The 25,519-nt window shown below is 33.2% G+C and overlaps 1 protein-coding gene and 1 long non-coding RNA gene across 4 annotated transcripts; both read right to left on the reverse strand.

The window, feature by feature from the left end:
• Positions 1–1,765: 1,765 nt before the first annotated feature.
• On the reverse strand, positions 1,766–19,383 carry LOC134257893 (uncharacterized). Its single transcript, XM_062740466.1, has 10 exons — positions 19,270–19,383; positions 18,056–18,120; positions 17,821–17,955; positions 4,029–4,067; positions 3,606–3,757; positions 3,470–3,498; positions 3,211–3,266; positions 3,006–3,114; positions 2,822–2,883; positions 1,766–1,900 (listed from the first exon to the last, which is right to left on the reverse strand). Exons 5-10 carry the CDS (start codon positions 3,673–3,675, stop codon positions 1,819–1,821), a joined length of 408 nt encoding a protein of 135 aa, XP_062596450.1. The 5' UTR covers positions 3,676–3,757; positions 4,029–4,067; positions 17,821–17,955; positions 18,056–18,120; positions 19,270–19,383; the 3' UTR covers positions 1,766–1,818.
• Positions 10,365–15,321, reverse strand: LOC134257892 (uncharacterized). 3 transcript variants are annotated; one of them, XR_009990029.1, is made up of 5 exons: positions 15,077–15,321; positions 14,744–14,872; positions 11,382–11,573; positions 11,032–11,248; positions 10,365–10,800 (listed from the first exon to the last, which is right to left on the reverse strand). It is a non-coding gene; the product is annotated as an uncharacterized LOC134257892 (long non-coding RNA). The 3 variants fall into 3 exon arrangements; XR_009990027.1 differs by lacking the exon at positions 10,365–10,800 and having other exon boundaries at positions 10,824–11,248; XR_009990028.1 differs by lacking the exons at positions 10,365–10,800; positions 14,744–14,872 and having other exon boundaries at positions 10,824–11,248.
• Positions 19,384–25,519: the final 6,136 nt, after the last annotated feature.

Raw genomic sequence — 25,519 nt, forward strand, 5'->3', positions numbered from 1 at the left:
GGTTTTCGCGACTACCATACTACGATGTCGCTACGCCAAATGCGATGCTAACACGCTTCTAGTACGATGTTACGCAGTACCGTTGGCGACAAGCGGCCGTGTTTACTGCGTTTGCTACGCTGCCACTACGACATTCAAGACCATACTAGGACTACTACGCAGACCTAGATGACTGCACAGCGATGTCGCTACGGTGGTACCTATCATGATACGATTGCATTACGCTTCTAGTACGATTTTGACGATGATGTAAATCTATATATCTTGCAACCGCAGATTTTTGTACTACGATTTTAGCGATGATACTATTGCGACCGCATTTTTTTTTTTTGCGGTCTTTACCATATGGTTTAAGGGCATTTTCAATTTTAACTGTAACAAGATGTGAAAATTCTCAATTGCAAATGATCGTCAAGTATAGTGTCACCCTTTACATGTAGTTTACTGATGATAAAGCGCTATAAGAACAAACTCCTGTCTAATAGGTCGTGATATGATCGGCGTAAGGTCATTGAAGGTCTTCGTAGGATCTTCAGGAACGTAGAGCGATCGTAGTGAGAACGTAGTACGAACGTAGAGGGAGCATTGTATGAACTTGGTAAGTTCCTACGCTCTTACAGCGCTTTTACTACGATCACGAAGATCTCTCTACGATGCTTCCGCGCTGCTTGTACGATTACGGCGCTACTACTACGCTCTTTTTACGACTTAACCCCGATTTTTGTTGGCCACGATCCCGCTACGCTTGTTTTGAACATGTTCAAAATAAGCGTGATGAGAGCGTAGAGCTCTCCGATCATGAAGACCCTACTGCGAACATACTACGCTTATGACGACTGCAAGACGTTTCTCCTGCGATTTTTCACGATCGGCCACGCTTTCAGCCACGCTTTGATCGTAGTAGAAGCGGCGTCTGTGTGTGAACGGGGGGTAAGATTTTTAATATTATTATGAAATCATGATTTATGTAGTTGTAATGATGAAAGTTTCATTGGTCATCAGAGTTAAAATAAAATGGAATTCAGGTATATTTTTTAGTAATTTGATCCTGTACTGATCGCTCTGTGAGAGTGCATCTCTCATCTGCTGCTTCATATGGTAGGCCACTTCTCTTACATATAAGATATACTATGGCCTCTTTAATCAAAACCAGGTTCATGTAATACACACCCATACTGAAATTAAAAAAACGCAAATAAGAAATTTTTAAATGAGGTTGAAAGAAATAAGATCACATTGCTTCAAAATACAAAATTAAATTTATATATTGTTTACTTTTAACCCCCTTCCCCGCAGTCACGCATTTTAACGCATATACCATTTCCTATTTCTAACGCAAAATCACGCATATACCGTTTCCCCGCAATCACGCATTTTCACGCACTTTAAAAAGTTCATTTAATCTTTAATTCATTGCCGATTTCCTTCTATTTTATATTTGCAAAAATCTCATAAAATAAAAAAGTTATTTCTGTATTAAAATATAACGTCAAAATATTATTTACGCTAAACTTTAGAGAAACCTGTACCACGCTAAAAGGTGCTTGCGGGGAAATGGTAAATTTCTATTTCTATGACGTTAACATTAAGTGTTTGTTGCATAACAGTTCAATAAGTTGTAAAGAGTTAAACGTTATTATCTACATATCGTGCTTTTTCACACCTTCAAATAATTCTTCAACACACAGTTGTATACAAAGCGATATGAGTTAATCTTAACTTATATCCCTTTTAAATTATTCCCACAGATGACCTATGCAAATAAGGTGAAAATAACATGTACATAGAGGCTCAAATTTCATGGAAAAGAACAAAAACTTACAACATGTTTTCTATCAGGATTTTTTCCAGGTGTTGATTTTGCAGGTGTTGATATGAACTGTATCTTTTGAAGATGGACCTGAAAGTCATTTTATGACTTTAGTGCAAAAGGCAAATGTACATGGAAATCAATACATAATGTTAAACTAGAAATATGTCCATAGGACATGAATGCCCCGCCAAGGATATATTAGTAAAGCAACATGAAAATTTGTATGTGTATAAAATTTGATCAGTTTGGTTCAGGTAAGGCTTATAGTTACTTGGGAATGAAAATATAGGTCAGATCCAGCATCCGAAGCAAGTCTGGTAGTGTCCATCCCTATATGCATCATCCATGCAAGTTTGGTTCAGGTAGGTCTTATAGTTACTTGGGAATGAATATATAGGTCAGATCCAGCATCCGAAGAAAGTCTGGTAGTGTCCATCCCTAGATGCATCATCCATGCAAGTTTGGTTCAGGTAGGGCTTATAGTTACTTGGGAATAAAAATATAGGTCAGATCCAGCATCCAAAGCAAGTCTGGTAGTGTCCATCCCTAGATGCATCATCCATGCAAGTTTGGTTCAGGTAGGGCTTATAGTTACTAGGGAATGAAATTTTAGGTCAGATCCAGCATCCGAAGCAAGTCTGGTAGTGTTCATCCCTAGATGCATCATCCGTGCAAGTTTGTTTCAACATGTGAAGTTTGATAACACCATCTTGAATGGTATGTTTAAAACTGAGCAAAACACTAAGTTAAGAAAAGAGAGGTCAAGGTCAAAAGAAAGGTCAAGGTCAAAAAATGTTGATGCAGTTGCATAGCTCTCATCAATATCTACCAGCATATGAAGTTTGATGAACATGTCTTGGATAGTTTCTTTGAAACTTAGCTTTGAACAGAGCTAAACACAAAGTGTGACGGAAGGACAGAAGGACGGAAGACGGACATGACAAACACTATACGCCATATTCATGGCGGGGCATAATAAAAAACTTAAGGAGAAACTAGCAAAATTACCCAGGTACTGGCTTGCTGACACACATTTTTTCTGTCAGCACTGTTTGTAGATGCTCCATAACCTTCAACAGATGTAACAATCTGACTCATGAACAAAACACAATAAAACACAAAAGCAGATAGAGCAATTAAAAGTGACAGATTACATCCAAAATCCCACAAAGTAATATAAATGTATACTTACCTCTGAGCTTATAAATTTCTCCCCAAAACAGAACTTTTTTGTAAACTCCTTGTACATCAAATAAGGATTTTTTATGAACTGATGATGACGTGCATGATCAACTTCTTCACTGTAAAATTAAACATTCAAGATGACTGGACATTCGAATTTGAATTTTAAAAAAATGGTATGGCAATGAAACAAAAGCATTATTTTAATTATATACCAGTCTTGTACAGAGCAGTCCATAATCTCCTCCAAATATGCAACAACACTGTTTACCTGCATATTACATGGAAATTAAATGAATACATTTACTTTTTTACAACTGAAACGATAATAAAAAAAAAAAATTAATTGACATTTTAAAAATTTAAGAACAACAAGATAATGTGATAATTTTTGACAACCTTATCTACCTGGTATTTGTTAACACTTAATAAATTATGATAATAATGTAACAAATGATGTTCGGTTCTACTCACATGACTGTTTATGAAATCTGTTTGTATTCCTGAAGGGGAAAGAACTGAAGTATTTACACTGTGTACTAACAATCACTTAAAATTTATAAGAAAATTTTATTTCTAAAAACTTTGATATGAAATATTGATCACTCACTATCCTGGCTTGATACAGCCTGATTTTCAACTTCCTCTTCTCTGTTCTCAATGATGATGTCATCTTCCATTTTCTCAACATTATCATAGCTGTTCTCTGTATCTACATTGTTTTCAAGTTCGTTGACTTTGCTCCCAACGGCCTTGTGTCTTCTGATTCAAATGCAATGGAAATAGTATTCTTTCTATTGATAATATGGATAAATTTAATGCTTAGAAAGTATTAAATTGTTTCATACATTAATACATTAATTAATTACTCTTTTAAAGTATTAAGGTATAGCTAGAAAAACCAATTTTCATGAACATGTTGAAGACTATATTGATACAAATATTACATATATATAGACACATTTAATGTGATTATGGGCCCATAATTAAAACAAAAATACATTTTACACTGTAATTTACTTTAATTACTTACTCTACATTATCCTTTACAGTGTCTTCTGATTTTCCATACCTGAAATATTCAAATTATATATAGTACAAATTTATTGTATGTATTGTATTTATGAAATCATAATCCAGCTATATTTATCATGTTTATAGCTACATATAAATATTAAAAATGTTTGAACAGTTCAACAGCCAAAGATGTTCAAATGTTTAACTGAATGCTAACCAAAACATAGCCAAGTGCAAAACAGATACTTGTACATGTAACAATATTTCACCTAATATGTTTAAATGACCTTAAAATATAGATAAGTGTTGTACCTGTAATATAGACTGCACTACATGTGTATAGACATAAATATACTTTTTGTAAGAGGCAAACTCATGCTTCTAAAATTTAATCATTATCATACTACATGACTAAAGCTGATTCAAAAATGTACTAATTACATATATGACTATCGATGAAATGGGCCTCTATCTAGAGCATTCCATGCAGTTTTGTAAACTACATTGTATATATCTGTCTTATGTCTTGATTTATGTCATATACAGCAATACTGGCCGCAATTCTTATGCGTTTCTGGTCCTTATTATAAGTATTAATGAAAACTCTTATACACATAACTCTTGGACAGTATTTTTCTCCAGTATTCAAAGATGTATGAGTGGAAGGATTTTTTTTAAGTTCATAAAAAAACTTTTTTCATACCCCATTCCTGTGTGACCGGTGTCGCATAATATACGTTCCGGGTAACTTGGCGTTCCGGCCGGAACGCTAAATACTTATGATATTGGTTCCGGGCCATAATAAACGTTCCGGCCCGCGTAAGATTGGTTCCGGCCGTAAAAAACGTTCCGGGCAACCAAGCACCCTATTAAACTCTCTATTTATATTTAATATTGGCTGTTAATTTTAATTTTCTTCTTTCTTTTATACCTTCGTATATGATACAGCAGGATTTAATCGTAAGACATACATACATGTTTACATTTCAAGTCAGAATATGCGGTCTTTTTACCAGAGACATTATATATTTATTGATGTCTCTGATTTAAATATTATATTAATCCATGAAATTCCAGTTGATTATTTTGATTCTTTGTAAACAAAAGAAGGTGTGAAACTTGTTTACAATATATATACCCCCATCGTGCTGTTTTACGATAGCCGTCGGGGAGGGTAGGGGACTAGGGGTCCACTTGGAATAAGTAGTGCACCCTACAACACTCGGTCACGCAGTAACCATTAGACTTGGTTACTGTCCTTGACATAAAACCTTCAAGGATTAAGACATAAGTAGGAATGTCTTTTTCAGTCTTTATTACAGAAGTACATTATATATACACATCTATGACTGGGACGGCTAGCTGCATGTCCTAACTCTAGCTAACACACTCTAACTCTGACTCTCCGACTTAGACTCTCTAACCTAGACTAACTCTTCAACATTTTACATATACATATATAATTGCTTTTGAGTTGATCTAAGTAATTAATATGATTTACTCAAATGCCTTGTCAATGAAAGAGTACAGTGACATGGACAGGTAGAGTGATAATTGTTGTCACACCTGTCGTGCCTCAGGTATAGATAATTAGGCAACTTTATTGACTTAAGAGATTAACTAATTAAACTTCAAAGGGATTAACAATAATGTGATAGCCAAGCCATCTGGTAGATCTCAATACTGTCATGATTTGATTTGATAAACAGATTTTGCAAATGAAGGGAAATAAAATATTATTCAAAATTTACATTTTGTATGACCCCTAACCTTTTGGTTAGTGGCTATACCTGACTTAGGAGTAAAAGGCATATCACTCCTCTTTGCATTAATTTAATTTGTTTCAACTGCAACATAAACAAGTATTCACAAGGGTGGCATTTCTGTGGATTGTACCCACCTCCCCCAATTGATATATATCTTGTAAAAATCTTTTTATCTCTAATTTAGGAAACTAAACACTAGAGATATCCCAGGATTTGAAAAATTAATTAAGGATAAAATGCATTAAATATAGGATAAACTTTGCTCTTTAAGCTACTTTCGAAACCAAGCAAAGCTACTCAAGATATCGAATTCATACAGTACTTTATACTGAAAAATGAAAAGTATAGGTACATGGAATAAAAAAAATTTTTCCAAGACATTTTCATATTATCTGTAGTACCAACCAGACTTTTCAAGTACTTTGTTTTCATGAAGAATGGCCTTTAAATGATTTATTTACAGAAAATAAAATTTTCATTAAAGTAAATACTTAGTTATAAATATCTTAGTTGGATTCCTTCTTAAATCATATTCAATATCTAAAGCACATTTTCCAAATGACTTGCACATTATAAAAAAAAATTCATTTAAGGAGAAAAACATTACAATATACCCAGTTTTATCAACCCCACCGAGAATATATAAGTAATGCAATATGAAAAATTGTGTTAGTGTATGACGTTTGATGAAAATATCTTGAAAAATTTCTTTAAATTGAATTCTTAACAAGAGGCCCATGGGCCACATCGCTCACCTGAGTCACTTAGGTGATGCAGATCTTTACCAGATTCCCCCTCTTGCTATACCTATCATGCCCAACAACCCCCTTCCCTTTTTTATTTTAAAACTTTAGAATCTACACTACTCAAGGATGCTTCCACATAAGTTTCAGCTTTCCTGGCCCAGTGGTTCTTGAGAAGAAGATTTTTAAAGATTTGTTCTATATATTTCTATGTAAAACTTGGATTCCTTATTGTGGACCTGCCCTACACCCGGGGGTCATGATGGGGGTCATGATTTTTACAATTTAATATCTACACTACCCAAGGATGCTTCCACATAAGTTTCAGCTTCCCTGGCCCAGTGGTTTCTAAGAAGAAGATTTTTAAAGATTTGTTCTATATATTTCTATGTAAAACTTGGATTCCCTATTGTGGCCCCGCCCTACCCCCAGGGGTCATGATTTTAACAATTTAATATCTTCACTACCCAAGGATGCTCCCACATAAGTTTCAGCTTTCCTGGCCCAGTGGTTCTTGAGAAGAAGATTTTTAAAGATTTGTTCTATATATTTCTATGTAAAACTTGGATTCCCTATTGTGGCCCCGCCCTACCCCCAGGGGTCATGATTTTAACAATTTAATATCTTCACTACCCAAGGATGCTCCCACATAAGTTTCAGCTTTCCTGGCCCACTGGTTCTTGAGAAGAAGATTTTTAAAGATTTGTTCTATATATTTCTATGTAAAACTTGGATTCCCTATTGTGGCCCCGCCCTACCCCCGGGGGTCACGATTTTAACAATTTAATATCTACACTACCCAAGGATGCTCCCACATAAGTTTCAGCTTTCCTGGCCCAGTGGTTCTTGAGAAGAAGATTTTTTAGTGACCCCACCCTTTTTAGCCTTTTCTTGATTATCTCCCCTTGTAAGGGGACTTGGCCCTTCATTTTAACAATTTAAACCCCCCCTTACCTAAGGATGCTTTGTACCAAGTTTGGTTAAAATTGGCCCATTGGTTCTTGAGAAGAAGTCGAAAATGTGAAAAGTTTACAGACGGACGGACGGACAGCTATACAGTTGAGAGGTACATTGTGCATTTTACGGAAGGTGCGGGGTTATAATTTTGCTTTGTGGGGTTATTAATAGTACAGTGGTGACTTGAGAGGTATCATTAGGAATTCAAACAAATGGTATATTGTGGGGTTAAAGGTCTATATTTGTGGGGTTAAAGGTCTATATTTGTGGGGTTAAAGATCTATATTTGTGGGGTTAAAAATAAATTATTTAATATCAAGTCAACTTTACGGGCAACTAATTATAAGTACTTAAAATTGTTACTGTTTATCTGAAGAACTTAGAACGGATATTGCAATAACTTTTTTTCAACTACTGCCTAGCAGTAACAATGCAAAAAAATGTTTTTATTTGAGGATAACTGTTGCATCAAAGTAAATTAACCCATCATGTTTTCACATAAAGATGATAGACAAGAATATTCCAGAGAGTGTTAAACAAACAACCCCACTATGCTATATAGAAATAACAGACAACACTAACCCCATAAATTATAAGACAAACAACCCCAGTGTGTACTCTTATAAAGATAATAGACAACACTAACCCCATTAAGTGTTTGGACAACAACCCCACTATGTATTCTTATAAAGATAATAGACAACACTAACCCCATAAAGTGTTTGGACAGCAACCCCACTGTGTACTCTCATAAAGATAATAGACAACACTAACCCCATAAAGTGTTTGGACAGCAACCCCACTATGTACTATCATAAAGATAATAGACAACACTAACCCCATAAAGTGTTGGGACAACCACCCCACTATGTACTCGCATAAAGATAATAGACAACACTAACCCCATAAAGTGTTTGGACAGCAACCCACTATGTTCTTATAAAGATAATAGACAACACTAACCCCATAAAGTGTTTGGACAGCAACCCCACTATGTACACTCATAAAGATAATAGACAACACTAACCCCATAAAGTGTTTGGACAACAACCCCACTATGTACTCTCATAAAGATAATAGACAACACTAACCCCATAAAGTGTTTGGACAGCAACCCCACTATGTACTCTCATAAAGATAATAGACAACACTAACCCCATAAAGTGTTTGAACAGCAACCCCACTATGTACTCTCATAAAGATAATAGACAACACTAACCCCATAAAGTGTTTGGACAGCAACCCCACTATGTACTCTCATAAAGATAATACACAACACTAACCCCATAAAGTGTTTGGACAGCAACCCCACTATGTACTTTCATAAAGATAATTGACAACACTAACCCCATAAAGTGTTTGGACAGCAACCCCACTATGTATTTTTATAAAGATAATAGACAACACTAACCCCATAAAGTGTTTGGACAGCAACCCCACTATGTACTTTCATAAAGATAATAGACAACATAAACCCCAAAAAGTGTTTGGACAGCAACCCCACTATGTACTTTCATAAAGATAATAGACAACACTAACCCCATAAAGTGTTTGGTCAGCAATCCCACTATGTACTGTTATTAAGATAAAAGACAACACTAACCCCATAAAGTGTTTGGACAGCAACCCCACTATGTACTCTCATAAAGATAATAGACAACACTAACCCCATAAAGTGTAACAACCCCATTATGTTCTTATATAAATAAAAGATAACATTAACCCCACAAAGTGTTAGACAAGAACCACAATATGTTCTGATAGAAAATATTAGACATCTTAGTAACCTCAGAGTGTTAAACAAACAACCCCGCTGTATTCTCATGTAACAGATACCAGTAACCATATGAATTTAAGTGTTTGAAAACCCCAGTATGTTCTAATATCAAAAAACTCTACCAGGGACTGGTAATAAAAGAACAAGAACCCCCACTATGTTCAATCGCATCTTCTCGAGCCTTTCTGACTAGCTGACAAATGACCTCGAATGTATTAGTTAGACGCCATGGCAACAACCCCCCCCTTTTCATGATCTTCGAAATAAATGCATGAAGACCTTTTATCTGTGGAATATGGAGTTTAATTTTATTCAATGCTATGATATTACATAAAACTTACTATAAAAGGGACTTCTTACTTCCTCTATCCTATATTTGAAAAAAAAACAAAAAAAGCATAACCTTTAACATCAGGTGATGTTAATACATTCGAGGTTGTTTTTCCGAACTCTGACGTAAAGACCCTGAGTGAGATGATGCAATTGCCAGTACGTCATATCCTCTTTTTTTTTACTATTAAAAATACCAAACTATATTCATAATACTTTTTCCTATTTTGATAACATACTTGAAAATTTGTTTTAAACATTTTTCAAACTATTTTTAATTGGATAATCTCTTTATCTTAACTGCTTATTTCTAATGAGAATTTTTCCTTTGAATCTGCTGGTGCATGAATTTGAAGTGTACATTATGCATCAAAAGCATACATAATTTCATTGTAAATTAATAATAATAAATAAAAGAGATGATCCTGATTTTTTAAAAAAAATTTAATCAAACTTTTCATTTACTCGACAAGATGAACACAGATAAGAAACATGTCAATAAATGTAGAACACAGAAAAAAACCCTCAAAATTTGAGACAATCTTCATAAATGTAAAAAAAAAAAAAACAAGTATCTAGTGAGTTGTCAAATAACTCTAAAACTTGCATGGTGTTGCTACTTATTTTAAACAAAATATATTAATTTAAATGAAGTTTTAAGAAAAAATGTGTAGTCTAATATCTCATCATTTTGCATTTTAAAATTGATATTTAAACAAAAATAACGATGTACATCCTTTTGGAAAATATACTCAAACTTACAGCTGCACCCCCACTCCTATCCCCTAAAATAAAATGAAAAAAAAAAACAACAACATGCAATTGATTTACAATTTTCAAAAAAATAAAAATCAAACAACATAAATGTACATTTCAGTTTAATAATTATTTCTCACATTTAAAATGAGATCGCTAATTAAAAAAGACGAAAACTATGACTGTTACTTAATGTATAGAAATTCACCATGACGAATGCAATGTTCATAAAAGATCCTTTTGTCTTAAAGCTGAACACTACTCATAAACATAAGTAATCAGAGATTACATAGCTCAATTCAAAAAATGATTACTTCAAGTAAGAAACGGTCTCACATTTAACTAATAATCAAGAAGTTAATTTAAGGTTTGCAGTAACTTGAGAATAGACATCCAAATACTTGAAACTAGTTGCCCATCAAGAAAATCACTCTCTACCATCGGCTCATACATTCACCTCTGTCGTTGGTTCGCGTATACACAGTTTTAAACACGAGAAATAGTGCGTTTGTTTTAATTCATTACAATTCAATTTCTATGTTTATGTCTGAATTTTTAGATAGATATTTACTAAATCAATCCAGAACTATTGATTTGAATTGAAACAATTCTTCAAATATCAAGTTTTATACGTTATGTCAAAAATCTTGACGTGAGCCCATTGCAGAGGTGTCTGAGAGAGGAACGAACGACAACTCTGCATGGGAGATTGCAAGAAAATGTCATTCAATCCACGACCCCTGAAAATGTTATCTTTTTAAGATCAACTATCAAAAATCGATTCATCTTCTTTTTCTGAAAAGTAAGTCAGGTCCTAAATGTCACCGTCTGGAGAAGACAATGGCAAGAATGAATCGGGATTGTGCTTGTTCTTCTGAAAAGTCTTTCATTCATACTTCATGTATACCTGTCAAAAAAAAATACAGTAAAATATATTTATAAATGATAATGTTCAATTTTTTTTTAACAGGTTATGTTTTAATTTATTGTAAAATAATATTGTTGTCTTGATTTTATGGGCACTTATAACATGTACTAACCATCAATCTGGATGTCTTTGATAGTTGCTTTCCTTAAATTTGTGAACTATATTCAGATCACAAATTGTGTGTTCAAGTCATAGGTTTGTTCTTTCAACTTTATGAATGTCCGACGCATGATGGTGTTGCTGCAAAAATAGAGCGGCCTAGATCATCAAAGTTCCACTGATGTTCACTTTCAGTATCTGAACTCTACAAAGGAATACAGAAGCAAATGTTTATTTATATCACATACAAAAATTCCGAGTTACTAATTAAAATTCATCGAAATTTATTTAAAGCATAGTTGTCATGTACTGTGAACTACTTTCTTATATTGGTTAAAGGTGAAAAAGTACAGTCAAACTTGTTTTAAGCTTTGGGAAGTCCAGAAACTAGCCACTTAAGACAGGTGGCCTCTTATTCCAGTTTGCCCAAGAAGTAGCCAGTCAGTCAATAAATAAACAGCAATAACCACTACAGTTGATTTATCTAAACATGTCAATTTCACAAAACCTTTGTATGTGTGTATATATATATTAATCCATGCCTATTTAAAAAATATGAAATTAAAGAATTCCAAATTAAATTTTTAAGGTTTTGTTCATAAGTGTTCAGAGTTCCAGAAACGCACCGGTCCACCGGGGATCCCCGGTGAACTTTGAATGGGACCGGTAAAATCTTAATTTTATTGGTCAAAATGTCCGATGGTTTTGTTTTTTTTACAGACTGTATAACCTTTACATATAATCTTAACAAAATCATTTAATTCAATTGTCCTGACAATAAACAAATGCAAAACTAAAGGAATGAAAAAAAAAAACGTCAGGGCATCGCCAGATCTTGTTTAAATAAAATGTAGACGTTGATTGTCTACTATAAAAAGCTACATATTAAAATAATAATTTCCATAAGTCTGGGAGGAAAAACAGTTTTAAAAACCCTGTCAACAAATATTTTCCATGATAAATATATGCACTCTGTAGTTCTGACAGTAAAAAAAAATGTGACAATCTACTTTCGTTTTGAAGGACGAATTTGCAGGGTTGCAAGAGTGCCTGCTATTTCTGCTTGATTACAGACAATTTGTTACCATTTATTATTTTCTCTATAATTTAATCTATTAGCATGATAATATTACACCAACTTCTGGATTTTTTCTAATGTATTTGATAGCATTTAAAATACAAGCGCGTTTTTCCCCTTTTCTAAAAATAGCGGATTGACTTGAATGTAGTAAAACGACAACAAATTCACTTAAAATCATCATTTTCATGATAAATTTGCATATCTTTATATCATTAGTACATATTTTTAACTGTATGGAGGTTGTATAATAAATTTTAACTAGTCAGAAATATCGGACGTTTTACCAGGCTTTTTAAAACGAGTTTGATATTTTACGTAATATTTTTCCTGGCACATAAAATACAAAAATCCAAAAGAAAAAAGCCTGGAAAACAACATATTTTCCAAACAATCAACCAAGAGTTGTCATGTTGCAGATTTTATTTTTAAAAACATTTTAAAAATCTGTCAGAAAGGACATAATAAATTTAGACATGAATTAAGCGTTGGTCATCACACGCCTTCGGCAACGTCAAATCCTGCATACAAAGGCCATATACAAAATATTTCAATAATTTTTTTTTTTTAATCTGCCATCTTTTTATTTACACATATCATTTATTATATCGTTACAATTTCCAATCCTATAATATGTTAAATTTACATACAAAAAATTAATGTCCGGTAAATTTTACAACTGTCCGGTGAATTTTGAATATTTACAAGACAATTGTCCGACATATTTTTGACTAGTTTCGGGAACTCTTAGTGTTCTTTTGTAACATTCAAATCATTCAAGAAGAAATACATGTGCCTTACTACTATCTATTTTTTTAATAAGAAAAAATATAAAAGCTTTAATTAAAAGACAGTTTAATGGTGAATTAAATAAAGTATAAAAATTTATTTCAGTAAGTGTCAATAAAATTCATTTAAAAACTTCACTATAATATGTTCAGGTAATGATCAGCAGTGTAACCCCCCCCCCCCCCCCCCCTTTCAATTAATCCTCGATCAACTACTTTGCTGAAGTTTTTAAAGTCTGGTAAATTTTTAATATTATTTTTATAAAGCTGTCAGAATTTCTATCTAACATACAGACACACACAAAAAATTATTCAATTGACCAAAGATTTGTATTAACGCAGTTTAAAATCATTCTACTACAACACAGGTGTCAAGTGCACCAGAGCGTAACTAATCCCTATCGATCGTCTCCTGATGGTGAAATTCACGAGATAATCATGCTATACAAATAATTTGTTTTGACAAGAGTTGCAATTAGAGCTTCTACACGGAATCAAAATCTAACAGGTGTGAAAATACTGATAGACCTGTATTAGCTAAGTTACATACTCTCACTGTAAATATTCAAAGTAATGATGAATTAATATTGTAAATTACAAAATGAAGCTTTAAGCTTGAATTTCTTTAAGTTTAGCTATAGAAAAACTATTAATTGTGATTTAATTCTTTTAAATTTTCAATGGTCGATCTTGAAAAATAAGTACAAATTGATCTTACAGGACAATTATATTTTTTCCATTAACACAAAGACAGTTATATATACGTATCTAAAGGTAATTTGTTTAATTTCTTTAATAGGTGAATTTTTTTATCCGGCACATAATTACACAAGCGACTGTGTAAGCAATGTAACATATTGGGTATTTTAACAACTGATTAAAATGTCCTACACTCATTTATAAACATTGATTGTCATTTATCAAATTGATATACCACTAAATTTTACAACCTAATTATACAACCCCATGTTGATTCCTACTTGCTGCGAAAATTTATTGCAGTGACATTAATTCCATTTTTCCATTCTGATTTTTTCTCTATAGATTAAGGTACGATGACAAGTACATGTAAACAAATGTGTGAAGAGTAGATAAACAATTGGTACGTATCTAGAATGACTGAGAGAGAGAGAGAGAGAGAGAGAGAGAGCAATTTTACTACGAAACAGGATAAAATTAAAGCCAAAAATATTCAATTTGAAAAAAATTTAAACACGGATGATTTAAAAATTAATCGGAAGGGGCGGAAGAGGCGTGAAAAATCCAGAGATTTTGTCTCCCATCGGAAGAATCACATGTATTTATGTTATGAGATATCTGCATGTAATTACCATAGATATAGAGAAAATTCGAATTAAGAAAAAAACACGATCGTTTTTTGAAGTAAATAAGCCAAGTAGTACTCCAACACGGATTAAATTATGGAGATTTATTGACAGTTGGAGCATGTTATATGGAAAATTTAAATGGTTTGGATTTTTGTTGCAAAAAACGAGTGAAAATACGTACCAGGTGTGCTTTGCATGTATTGCACGTGTATAAATAATATTATCTTTTTTTACTGGCCAACGGGGCGACCCTCTTGCAGAAAACCACTAGCCCGACCCCCGGGTATCGGTCGATTTTCATTGCAGACCTCTGATTAAAAAAAGAACTATCAGTGCATTCATTATAATTTTTTTCACAAAAGCCCGTTTTCAATCGGTATGTGTTTATGTGGACTACAAGTGTCCTTTCCTTGACTTTAAATAAATTCTACAACTGCATAATGTACATATGAATCATATCAAACAACTTACAAAGCTTTTTTTCAATGTGGTGCAACAAAATAGTAAGACTTACTGCATTTGCTTTTTGTGTTTCCGAATTTCCTCACTGCTAATACAAAATGTCCAAACACAGCTACTTCCGTATTCTGCGCATGCGCAGTTAGTTTTAAATATATGCGCATGCTCAGGTATTCGGAACTCCTCGATTCAATTACCGAACTCCTCTAAACAGCAGATTTCTGAATGTCTGAGCGTTTTGGGCTAAGGACATGTCCAAAATTTGGACAAAGTCTTTGTGAGGTTAAATCTAATTTTAGGTTTTTCGACCTCGTAGAGTAATTTTGAACGTAATTAGACCTCTTCATTATGGGGTTAACCCCACAGTACCCAAAAAACCCCACACTGCTGGAAAATACGTTAATTTTACCCCACAATGTACCTCTCGTAAGAACAGACAGACGGACGGACAGACAGCTGGACAGACGGACGGACGACGGACAAAATGTGATCAGAAAAGCTCACTTCAGCCTTCGGCTCAGGTGAGCTAAAAACTGGATATAGATGATAAATTCTCACCAAATTATGTATACTGTAACCAACTATTATTCGCGTCATTTTTTATTTGCGATTCATTAGTTTAGAATCAATCAGTTACAATTAATTTTCGTGACTGAGAAAACATTCTCTACAAATACTTATCAAAATTATTGGTTCACAGTGATTAATATTCGCGAATAAAAGTACTAGTTCATGGAACACACAAATATTTCTCACACACAAATAATAGTTGGTTTACAGTAAGTGCATGCTTAAATAAAAATATCTTAAGGCTAAATAAAATTGAAGTCTTGGTTCTCAGGCCCGCGCGCATCCGTTTTGAGGTAGCCGCATTGCCGATTTTATTGTATTTTTAAAAAAATAAAAAGTAGGTATTGCGGAGACCAATCCGGGAAAAAAAATTCCGCCCTCATTTGTTTCGTAGTTTAGTATTCAAATATCACTTCCGGTAGCCATTTACAATGAGATTTTGGCTACTTCGTTTGAAAATGCATTTGAGGACATTACCTACGATGTTTACACGCTGTTAAGCAATGGGTAAGGTAGAGAATTTGACCAGAAATGGAAAGTTTATCTGTGATTAAAAAATTATCTTTATGTTAAAGAAAATTCGGAAATTAAAATTTAAAAAAAAAAACCTCCCTCATCTACTTTATTGCCAATAAAATGAAAAATAAAATGCCGCCCTCCCGCATCTGTTTTGGAGAAAATTGGCCTGAGAACCAAGGAATTAAATTTAGATAGCCTAAAACACCCAATTTTATGTTAACGCCCCCAAAATCTACCTGATTCAAGATCAATAATTTACCGCCTGTCAATCATTAAAAACACAATAGCTTCTGATTTGATTGACAGGCCAGCTTCCCGTGCTACCTGATAGTCTGAGTTTGTGTCCTCTGAAAACGATTGCCTGGTTACGCGTCAAACACTTTCATGTAGCCGCCTTGTATACACGGTGGTTAAAAAAAGAATCTTGGTAAAATTTTATTTCAAAAATAATTGAGAGTAGATAAATAAAACATGACTTCATAAAATAAAATTTGCTTTTTTAATCTCAACGGCTATATTGTATTTTAGGCGATATAGAATTTAGACCTGTCCGTGCACAGAAAGTTGAGAAAGGTTATTTGTCGATTAAAATTGGAATATATGATAAATAGGAAAAGATATTTAGCACAAACGGCACGGATAAAAAATTCCTTTATCCGATGTTTTACCTACTTATATATGAATACAATCTATACAATGTCCTGTTGTAAAATTCTGAAATGTCAGAAACAGTTTCGAGTTTCGAGATTGTAACTTTTAGTTCGAATTTCCTAACATCTGTCAATACCCAATATTCGAAATTTAAAATGAATATATACAGCCAAAAAAAAAAAATCTTGCAAACAATAATAAATTTTAAACACACGAACACCCGGAAATGGTGAATATTTTTGACACTATTGTTGGTCAGAATTATATTCCTATCGCGGTAAGGTACATTGTATATGTTCACACGACGGATAGGCCTACCTATGAATGGAATATTTCATTATTTTTTTTAATTTGATATTTACATAAGTTTAATTAAAAAAAGATATGTTTACTTTGTAATTTTACTCTATGTTCTTTTCTTTAATTTGTCATTTTTTCAAATATAAAAACGACATTTCTTTATAATTATTTTCTACATTAGATATCGCTGAAAGTATTTATAAATAAATTTTATATTGAAATATTTCAATTAATTCAAGTAGTCTCACTCAAATTTAGACACGAAACACGGAATGTTGACCCTGATCACCAGACACAGACTTCCTGTGTAATGCTACGTGTATACAGATTTTTGACTTCCTGGGTATTGGGGGTCTCCAGGTAAATAACACCAATGTTACTTTGACCACTCCCCCTCCTCCGGTAACCGTACGGTAAAAAAATTGGGTCTTTAAAAGTAAGCAAAATACAAATTAAAGCAATAAGGGAAGTCACGGGAGTGCATGGTCAAAAGTAACATCATGCAAAATCATTGGAAAATACATTCTGAACAACTAATTCTAAATTTTCAAAACTGAATTAAATGCCATGCAAAATGTAGCTTAATTTGGCTACCTTCCCCTTAAATCACTATATAAAAAAGAACTTCTTTTCTTTTTCTGAAATAAAATTTATCAGGTGGTGAATGATGCAAAATATGCAAAATCATAACTTTTACACAGACACAAACATTTACCTCAACACTTCAAGCTATATTATGCACTGGGTAAAGTAATTTACCTTCGGAGGATCTTTTCTCAGATTAGGCTCCAGATTCACAGAACGTTGATCAAGCGAGGAACACATTCCACAAATAAAATTAGACACTCCTATACACCCATAGTGAAAGAACTTGTCACATTTCTTACATCCTATCTGCAAGAGATTTTTTGATCATTAAAGAATTTAAAATAAGTCTAGATTAATATTACCAAGTGAAACATTTAGGAATTACATTTCAGAACAAAAATCATACCCAATCCTCATCTTGTCTTGCTTCTCTATGAAGACTGCACGCTCGGCAGTGCTCAAACAAGGGCTCTGCAAATCAAATTATTGTCTTTAAACCTTCTTTAAATATTTTTCAAAACCCTTCTTTAGATATTTTAGTGTGTGAACCCAGAAGGGAGGACAATGGGGTCCAAACCATGGCTATTTAGGGGGAGGGGGGCAAAAAAATTATTCATAAAAAATCTTTAACAGCTAAATTTTAAAGATTTAATACAAAAATGACTTTGCTGCTAGCTTCCCCATTTTTATTAGAAAAATGGATTCTGGTAAGTATAGCTATACACATATATTTACATTTGCTGATGTCTTTCCTTATATGACTATAGAAATCGAATTGACATTCAATTTTCAATGACATGCAGTCGGTCACATGATCAGACTTAAAGCAAATAGTGCGAGACATTTGGAAAATCTAGATTGTGACGTCACATGACGTCATTATGTTGAATTTCAAAAACAAAGTCTAAATATTGCATTTTTCTTTGTAATGTGGATAGAAATAAAAATATAAATATAAGAAATAAAATACCCAGTATCATATTTTAGAGTGTCATTGAGATATGACATGAAGTTGGTACGTGATCACATGACCAACTTCATGTCATATCCCAATGACACTCTAAAAATGATATTTTATTTCTTAAGTATATGCATGAACAAGGAAGCAAACCCCTTATGAAGAACAAGATGTATTTGTGAAACACTGATGGCCCCCATTGCAGCATATGGCAAGGGTTGAATTCTGTCAAATGCATGTCAAACTACAAATGTCGAGGTCAAAAGTATTTGCACTCAAAAGGTGGTCTTGTTACAAGGAATACTCGAAGTTTTTTTTACTACTTGGTCAAACTCTTAGGTCAAGGTCAAAAATATTTCTACCAGTTGAAAGGTCTTATCACAATGAATATCAATGTGACGGATGAAAGGCCTATAGCTTCAACTTGTTAAAACTTTTGGCCAAGGTTAAAGTGTGGTATTTTTGGTAAAAGTAGGTCTAAAACCAAGTTCAAGTTGACAACAGACAGACAGAGAGACAAACAGACAAACTGGACAAAACAATATACTTTCGGAATCTTTTGATCCGTGGGCATAAAAAAGTTTTTTTCAAAATATTCCTCCCTCCCCTTCAGGTTATAAAATATTTCTGGATTTACATAGGAGGTTCTATCATACAGTTACCTGTGGCTTGCAAAAGCTGGTTCCCAATTCCTTGTCTAATTTGATACAGATTACCTGGACGACAACTAAATGTTAGAGGCAAATCAGATATGACTAGCTCGGCAAACTAAAATGCAAAATTTAACAGCAAATTTATTATAATAGGGTAATAATTAAGTCATTTCCAAAAATCAAATATTGATTGCAGGGAGTAAAACATATCAGGTTTTTTTTTCATTCAGTAAATACTTCACCATGCAGATTAAGATAGGCATTGAGAGTTTGGATCTAGTCAATATTTCTCATCTTTACAACATACACTCCACAGGAATTAGAATCATACTGCTTTGTATGTTTTGTTGTTTCCACTTTCCAGCCATCCTCTGAAATTTCATCAATACCTCTTCTCACTCTACCAAGTAGGAACTCTCTAAACCAAAATATAAAAACCAATAACCATACAATGCAGTGTTAAATAGAATGTAACACTTATTAAAACTACAGCAGGACACTAAATTTTCATAACATTTTGTTTTTGCGATACAATTAAACATTTACTTTTCTTGGGAGGCAAAATTTTCACAAATTTCAGTTCTGATTTATATAATCTCTACAATTACTAATACATATGCAAGAATGACATTTTCAATATTGAGCACATTGTCTAGTTATGCTAGACAATGTGCTCTCAATAAAAACAAAAATAACAGTGTTGCAATCTTAATATTATATTTACCTCCATTTCTCTCCAATATCTTTCATAGTTCTCTTTAATTCACCAAGTGGATTAATGTAAACCAGTTTCTTCGTACTTGGGTACACCACCTGAATGTGGAAGGAAAGACATATAAATGCAGAGGTATCTAACTGTATTAAATTTGGATTTTATGAGAATTTCTAATTTAAATTGTAGGTGGGGAGGTTTGGTCACTGTCCTCAGACAATAGCATCAATATGAATGATCTTGCAAAAGCACAGCATATCTTGAAAGTAATTTAAAATCAAATCCTTTACCTTACACATGTATATGAAATATACAAAGAACTAAATGTCTAATTTTAATAGAGTTACTCATATATCAAGTTTAAATTGAGATTTAATAGTTTTAAAAAACTAGTATACAAACTATAAGTGTCCAGTGACTGCAGCAAGAATCATATCGTAACTGGAGAATTTTGTCTGCAAGTCCAAAATGAAAAATATTAATTGATTATCATTTCAAAGTAAAAGCTTAAATATTAAGGTCAATTAACTATAAAGTTTCTTAATAATACTCAATGTTTTCATTAAGAGAGAGAGAGAGAGAGAGAGAGAGAGAGAGAGATAGTAAGAATGTGTGAAAGTTACCTACTGTAGAAGCACAAATTTTCATGGGCATAAAATTTCGTTGTGTTGTCATGAAAAATAATTTCGTGTGCATTTAATTTCGTTATTGTAGAACTAACCCCATTCAATATATAGTCATATAAAATTTCGTGTGGGATTTAATTTCGTTGAATTTTGTCAACAACGAAATAAACGAAATTTAATCCCCCACTATTAATTGTGCTTTTACAGTATGTCATGAACCCATGAAAATTTTCTGATATATTCCTTGAAATATGTGTGTTGCAACTGATGAATCAATGGCCAGAAGCTTCTTATTCTGTGATATTATTCCAAATAGGCAAAATTTAAAATATGAAAACCATAAATTATGAATACAGTGTATATCAAACAAATTCCAGATACTACTATATAAAAAAGGGATTTATTAACTATAAAATATATTAACATAAATCAGAGCTATAAATTCTACGATTTACCTTCTTTGTCTGTGTTAGAAGATACAAGTATGCATCTATTACCTAAAAATACATTTTGTGCATTATACAATTGTTTTAGTAAAATTTTATTTAATCAGAAAAAGACAGTAAACTCAAATATGAAAAAAATATACCTCATCAGATAGAGAAGTCTTTAAATACCCAATGGAGGTGTCTGTGACTTTAAAACTACCAATTCTTGCAACTAAATAATCTTGAGGGTTTGATCCTCCACAGTGTGTCTACATCAATGACTGGACATTCTGTGTTTTGATACCTGCCATGCTTTGTTCGGTAACAACGGTGTGGTTCTCATGGTTCCTATGTTGATTGCTGTGCATGTCATATGTCCCATCAATAATTATGACATCATCCTCTTCTGCAAACTGGACACAATGTTTTTTATTTAATTTCCTGTATTTCTTTCTTACTGGTAGATTCCCTGATTTTCTTTTTAAGGATGGTCTTATACGTTTGTCTGTAGCGTTGAGTGGTAAGCCTGAGTCCTTTTTAATTTTTGATGCTGTAAGTAATTTTAGTTCTCTTATTTTGGTAGATATTTCCTGGAGGTCTAGACAATCATTTATCAAGTACAAGTCAGACTGTATATCTTTCAGTCCACCTAAGGCAGTCTGTAGAAGAACATGAAGTGGTGTTTTGGGTATATCTGGCTGTTTTTGGCATGTCTTTTCCGGATTTTTTTCCTGTGATGTGTCTTGATTTAGTGAACTATTTGTGTTGGTTATATCATGTTGCAGAGCTGGTATATCATGTTGCAGAGCTGGTATATCATCTTGCAGAGCTGGTATATCATCTTGCAGAGCTGGTATATCTTCTTGCAGAGATGTATTTGGACTGTCAGGAATGCTATCTATGCACTGCTGCATGATGCTTTGGTCCAAAGTAAAATGTGGACAGGTCTTGTATCCATCAGGAAGGTTATCCTAGCTGCATTCTGGTAATGACATCATCACTGCAAGCATGTGCTTACATGGCAAATGATGTCTCGAGTAGTCAAGACAGGTACATGTAGGTTCAGTGTCTGAAAACATCACCCGATATATGTTGTTGGAGTCAACACTATGCACAGCATAAGCCCTGTCTTCAACCTCCTGTATATTTTCTATGGGTATGTTTTGAATTTCAGGAGGAATTCTTTTGATGCAGTGTTCAACAAGCCCCTTGGTTTGTTGTGTAAAAATTTTGGCACACTTGATGAGTACTTCTTGCAAAACTCAAAACTCTGGATATTGTAATTGAGATAACTGCAAAATAAAATAAAACTGTATCATTGCCATACCTTATTTAAAATACATGTACAATGTATACTCTTTTCAACATTTCATCTAACCAGAGAAGTACGGTATAGCGGGTTATTTTAGCGGGATGCTAATTTTGACTTATTTTGGCATTTTGAGGGTAGCTCGCTAAAATTTTAATTGCTAGAATAGTAAGTTATCTTCTAAGTGTTCATCTGCAAAGAGCTGAAACTCTGAGTTCACTAAAATAAATTACGCCAAAATTAATAGCATACCTTTGAGCAGGTATAAAACACCAACTTTTACACCAGCCAAGAAAAACCACTATACGGTATGTACCTGGTATATTAAATTCACCTTGCATGTACTGCATGCATGCACTATAGTCCAAACCCATATAATCTTTCAAAGTTTGCAACTACATTGTATGTCACATTAAATCCCCATTCAAAATGAAAAAGAGAAATATAAGAATAAAATTCCTCCTATAACTGTCTGGTAAGAAATTGGAGACCAATGTCGCAATCATGGTACAAAGACTACCTTCACTGTAGTGAGACAGGTAGCCTCTTTTGAACTCCTGATGTTTTCTCTCTAAGCCATTTGTTGTTGTCATTCTTATGTTGTAAGTCTTTTCTCTGAAGGTTTTAACCCATCTCTGAAAAGAAAAATTTATATTAACCCCCTTCCCCGCAGTCACGCATTTTAACGCATATACCATTTCCAATTTCTAACGCAAAATCACGCATATACCGTTTCCCCGCAATCACGCATTTTCACGCACTTTAAAAAGTACATTTAATCTTTAATTCATTGCCGATTTCCTTCTATTTTATATTTGCAAAAATTTCATAAAATAAGAAAAGTTATTTTTGGATTAAGATATAACGTCAGAATATTATTTACGCTAAACTTTAGAGAAAAGTGTACCACGCTAAATGGTGCTTGCGGGGAAATGGTAAATTTCTACTTCTATGACGTGGACATTATGCGTCTGTTGCATAACAGTTCAATAAGTTGTAAAGAGTTAAGAAAAAATAATGAAAACTATAGAATCATTGCATTTTTTGATGTTGTTAATGAGTACCTTTTTAATCGTCCTAAACATTTCACTAATTTTAGGTACACTGTTGATCTAGTGATTACATTGTAATGGATCATATTGTTTCGATTAGTACTCGATCGGAAGATGAAGACAGTAACCAGGTTACTAAATATTGTCCAACTTGACAACATTATTTTTTGTGAATAAAAAATCTTGCTACAGTAAATCTTGGTTATAACAAAGTCACTTAAGGAAATACTTCCCTATACCAGAACACAAATATACAGTACAGTCTGTTAAAAAAGCAATTCATTAATTAAACATAATACCGTATAAGTAGAAATTTTAGCGAGGATTTAATTTTGGCATTATTAGCAAGGGTGCCGAGATCGCTAAAATTGAATCTCGCTAAAAATTAATTGCGTTTTATTTGTAATAGCTTCTTTAGTATGCATTTTAAAAACGCTAAAATAAAATCTCGGTAAAAATAGATTACCAGTTTTTAAGGACAAATCGCTAAATTTGCGTCTCGCTAAAATTTCCACTTATACGGTATCAGAGGATTTCAGTGATTAAAATATTTGGTTTACAATGTGATAAAATATACTTGTAGAATATCACCATAATATACTGGGGTACATATTTTTTTTTACCTTCAAATACTTCCTCAACTGCTTGGATTTCCCTTTCATCATAGTCAGTCATGAAATAGCTAGGATTCCATTCCTTAATTTTTCTTAAGCCCTCCTGAATAGACTTTTTTGTTTCCGTAGCAACAACAAAAGAACCACAAATGGAATGCCCAACATTAGTCTGCACACAAATGAAAAAAAGAGGAAGGGCATACTTTGAGGTCTTATATGTGGCATCCATGATGCAAATGTCTCTCCCATACAAGTTTAAGAGACGTTTTTGCCAGGTGGTCTGGTGAACAAACAGAAAGTCCTCTGATGGAATGTCTCCATGGGAAGTGGTATCATATCTGTGTATGAAAAATATATCGGTAACACATACAAAGGAAACTTCTAGATCATTTTATCAGAAGCAATTAGGTTTGAAACTTTTGATAAACTTACAATGTCCTAAGGAAGAAGTTGTCCTCTGGATTACTCTCTTGCCAGGTCTCCACCAGAGACTCGAGGTTCAGCTGGTCATCTTTGGAAAACCTAGAAGCAATCATTCATTATTGCACTTCAGAATCTGGGATTCAGTTGCTTATATACTAATGGAAATTTTTAATGAACTAAACCTCATAATTAAAGAAATATTAATTCTTGCTTAAGTCGCCCTTTGATGAAAGGTAAATAATCCTACTTACGTACTCTTATCTTAAGTTTACATACGAAATACAAATTAGGAACATTTATAATTCAATACCTCAAGCTGTTAATGGCAATATCCATGTGGTTTTTAATGTCCTTGTCCAATAGAAAAAAATCTTCTGTTAGTTTTGGAAATATCCTCATCTGGACATAAGTCATTTTTCACAGAGATTAGTAGGTGTCTCTTCATTTCAGAAACATTTCTCACCCCATCAGCTACAAGTTCTTTTATGCGTGTAACTAATCTCGGATCAATGCGCTGAGTAAATCCTGCAAACTACAAGGGAAAAAATTTATACTGTTTTTAATAATTTAAAAAGAAATTTTATTCTGAAAATGAAATATTGTACTATAGAATACAAAGTATCTAGAATTCTGGTTACTGATCATCAACACTTACCTCTCCAGTAAGGTGGTTCTTGTGGTCTTTGACACTTGGATATGACACCAAATAAACAAGGGATTTTTGAATTGTGTCTCTGTTTGCAAAAGCTTGTTTGAGATTTCTAGATATCTTCCTTTTCATCAATTTGTTGTTATATGAATCTACCTAAAAAAGATAAATAAATATGATATGTATTTAAAGACCCCAAGCAGTACTATCCAAATTATATATATATGGAAAAATGAAAAATTTACCTTTAAATCAGGGAATTTCATGATGGCTCTTATTCTTATTGTTGCTGGACAAGCTTGCTTTTAAGACATTTGGATTTTCTTAGGTGCTTTTCCTTTATTAGAGTAATGATGGTCTCCAGGTTTCTATCAATGACAATAAATCACTTACAATAAGTTTGTAATCTAGTTTTAATATTGAGCAGTACCAAATAATTGGTGGAA

This window comes from Saccostrea cucullata, unplaced genomic scaffold (assembly GCF_032062105.1).
Source record: "Saccostrea cucullata isolate Sc308-1 unplaced genomic scaffold, CSIRO_AGI_Scuc_v1 ctg807, whole genome shotgun sequence".
NCBI lineage: Eukaryota > Metazoa > Mollusca > Bivalvia > Ostreida > Ostreidae > Saccostrea > Saccostrea cuccullata.

What these genes read in the sequence shown, in the direction of transcription:
- LOC134257893 (XM_062740466.1), bottom strand. Translation starts at nt 3,675, where the DNA reads ATGGAAGATGACATCATCATTGAGAACAGAGAAGAGGAAGTTGAAAAT. An exon ending in GGCTGTATCAAGCCAGGATA is followed by an intron (nt 3,499 to 3,605) that starts GTGAGTGATCAA and finishes TTTCCCCTTCAG; the next exon opens with GAATACAAACAGATTTCATA. An exon ending in GTCAGCAAGCCAGTACCTGG is followed by an intron (nt 1,901 to 2,821) that starts GTAATTTTGCTA and finishes AATGACTTTCAG; the next exon opens with GTCCATCTTCAAAAGATACA.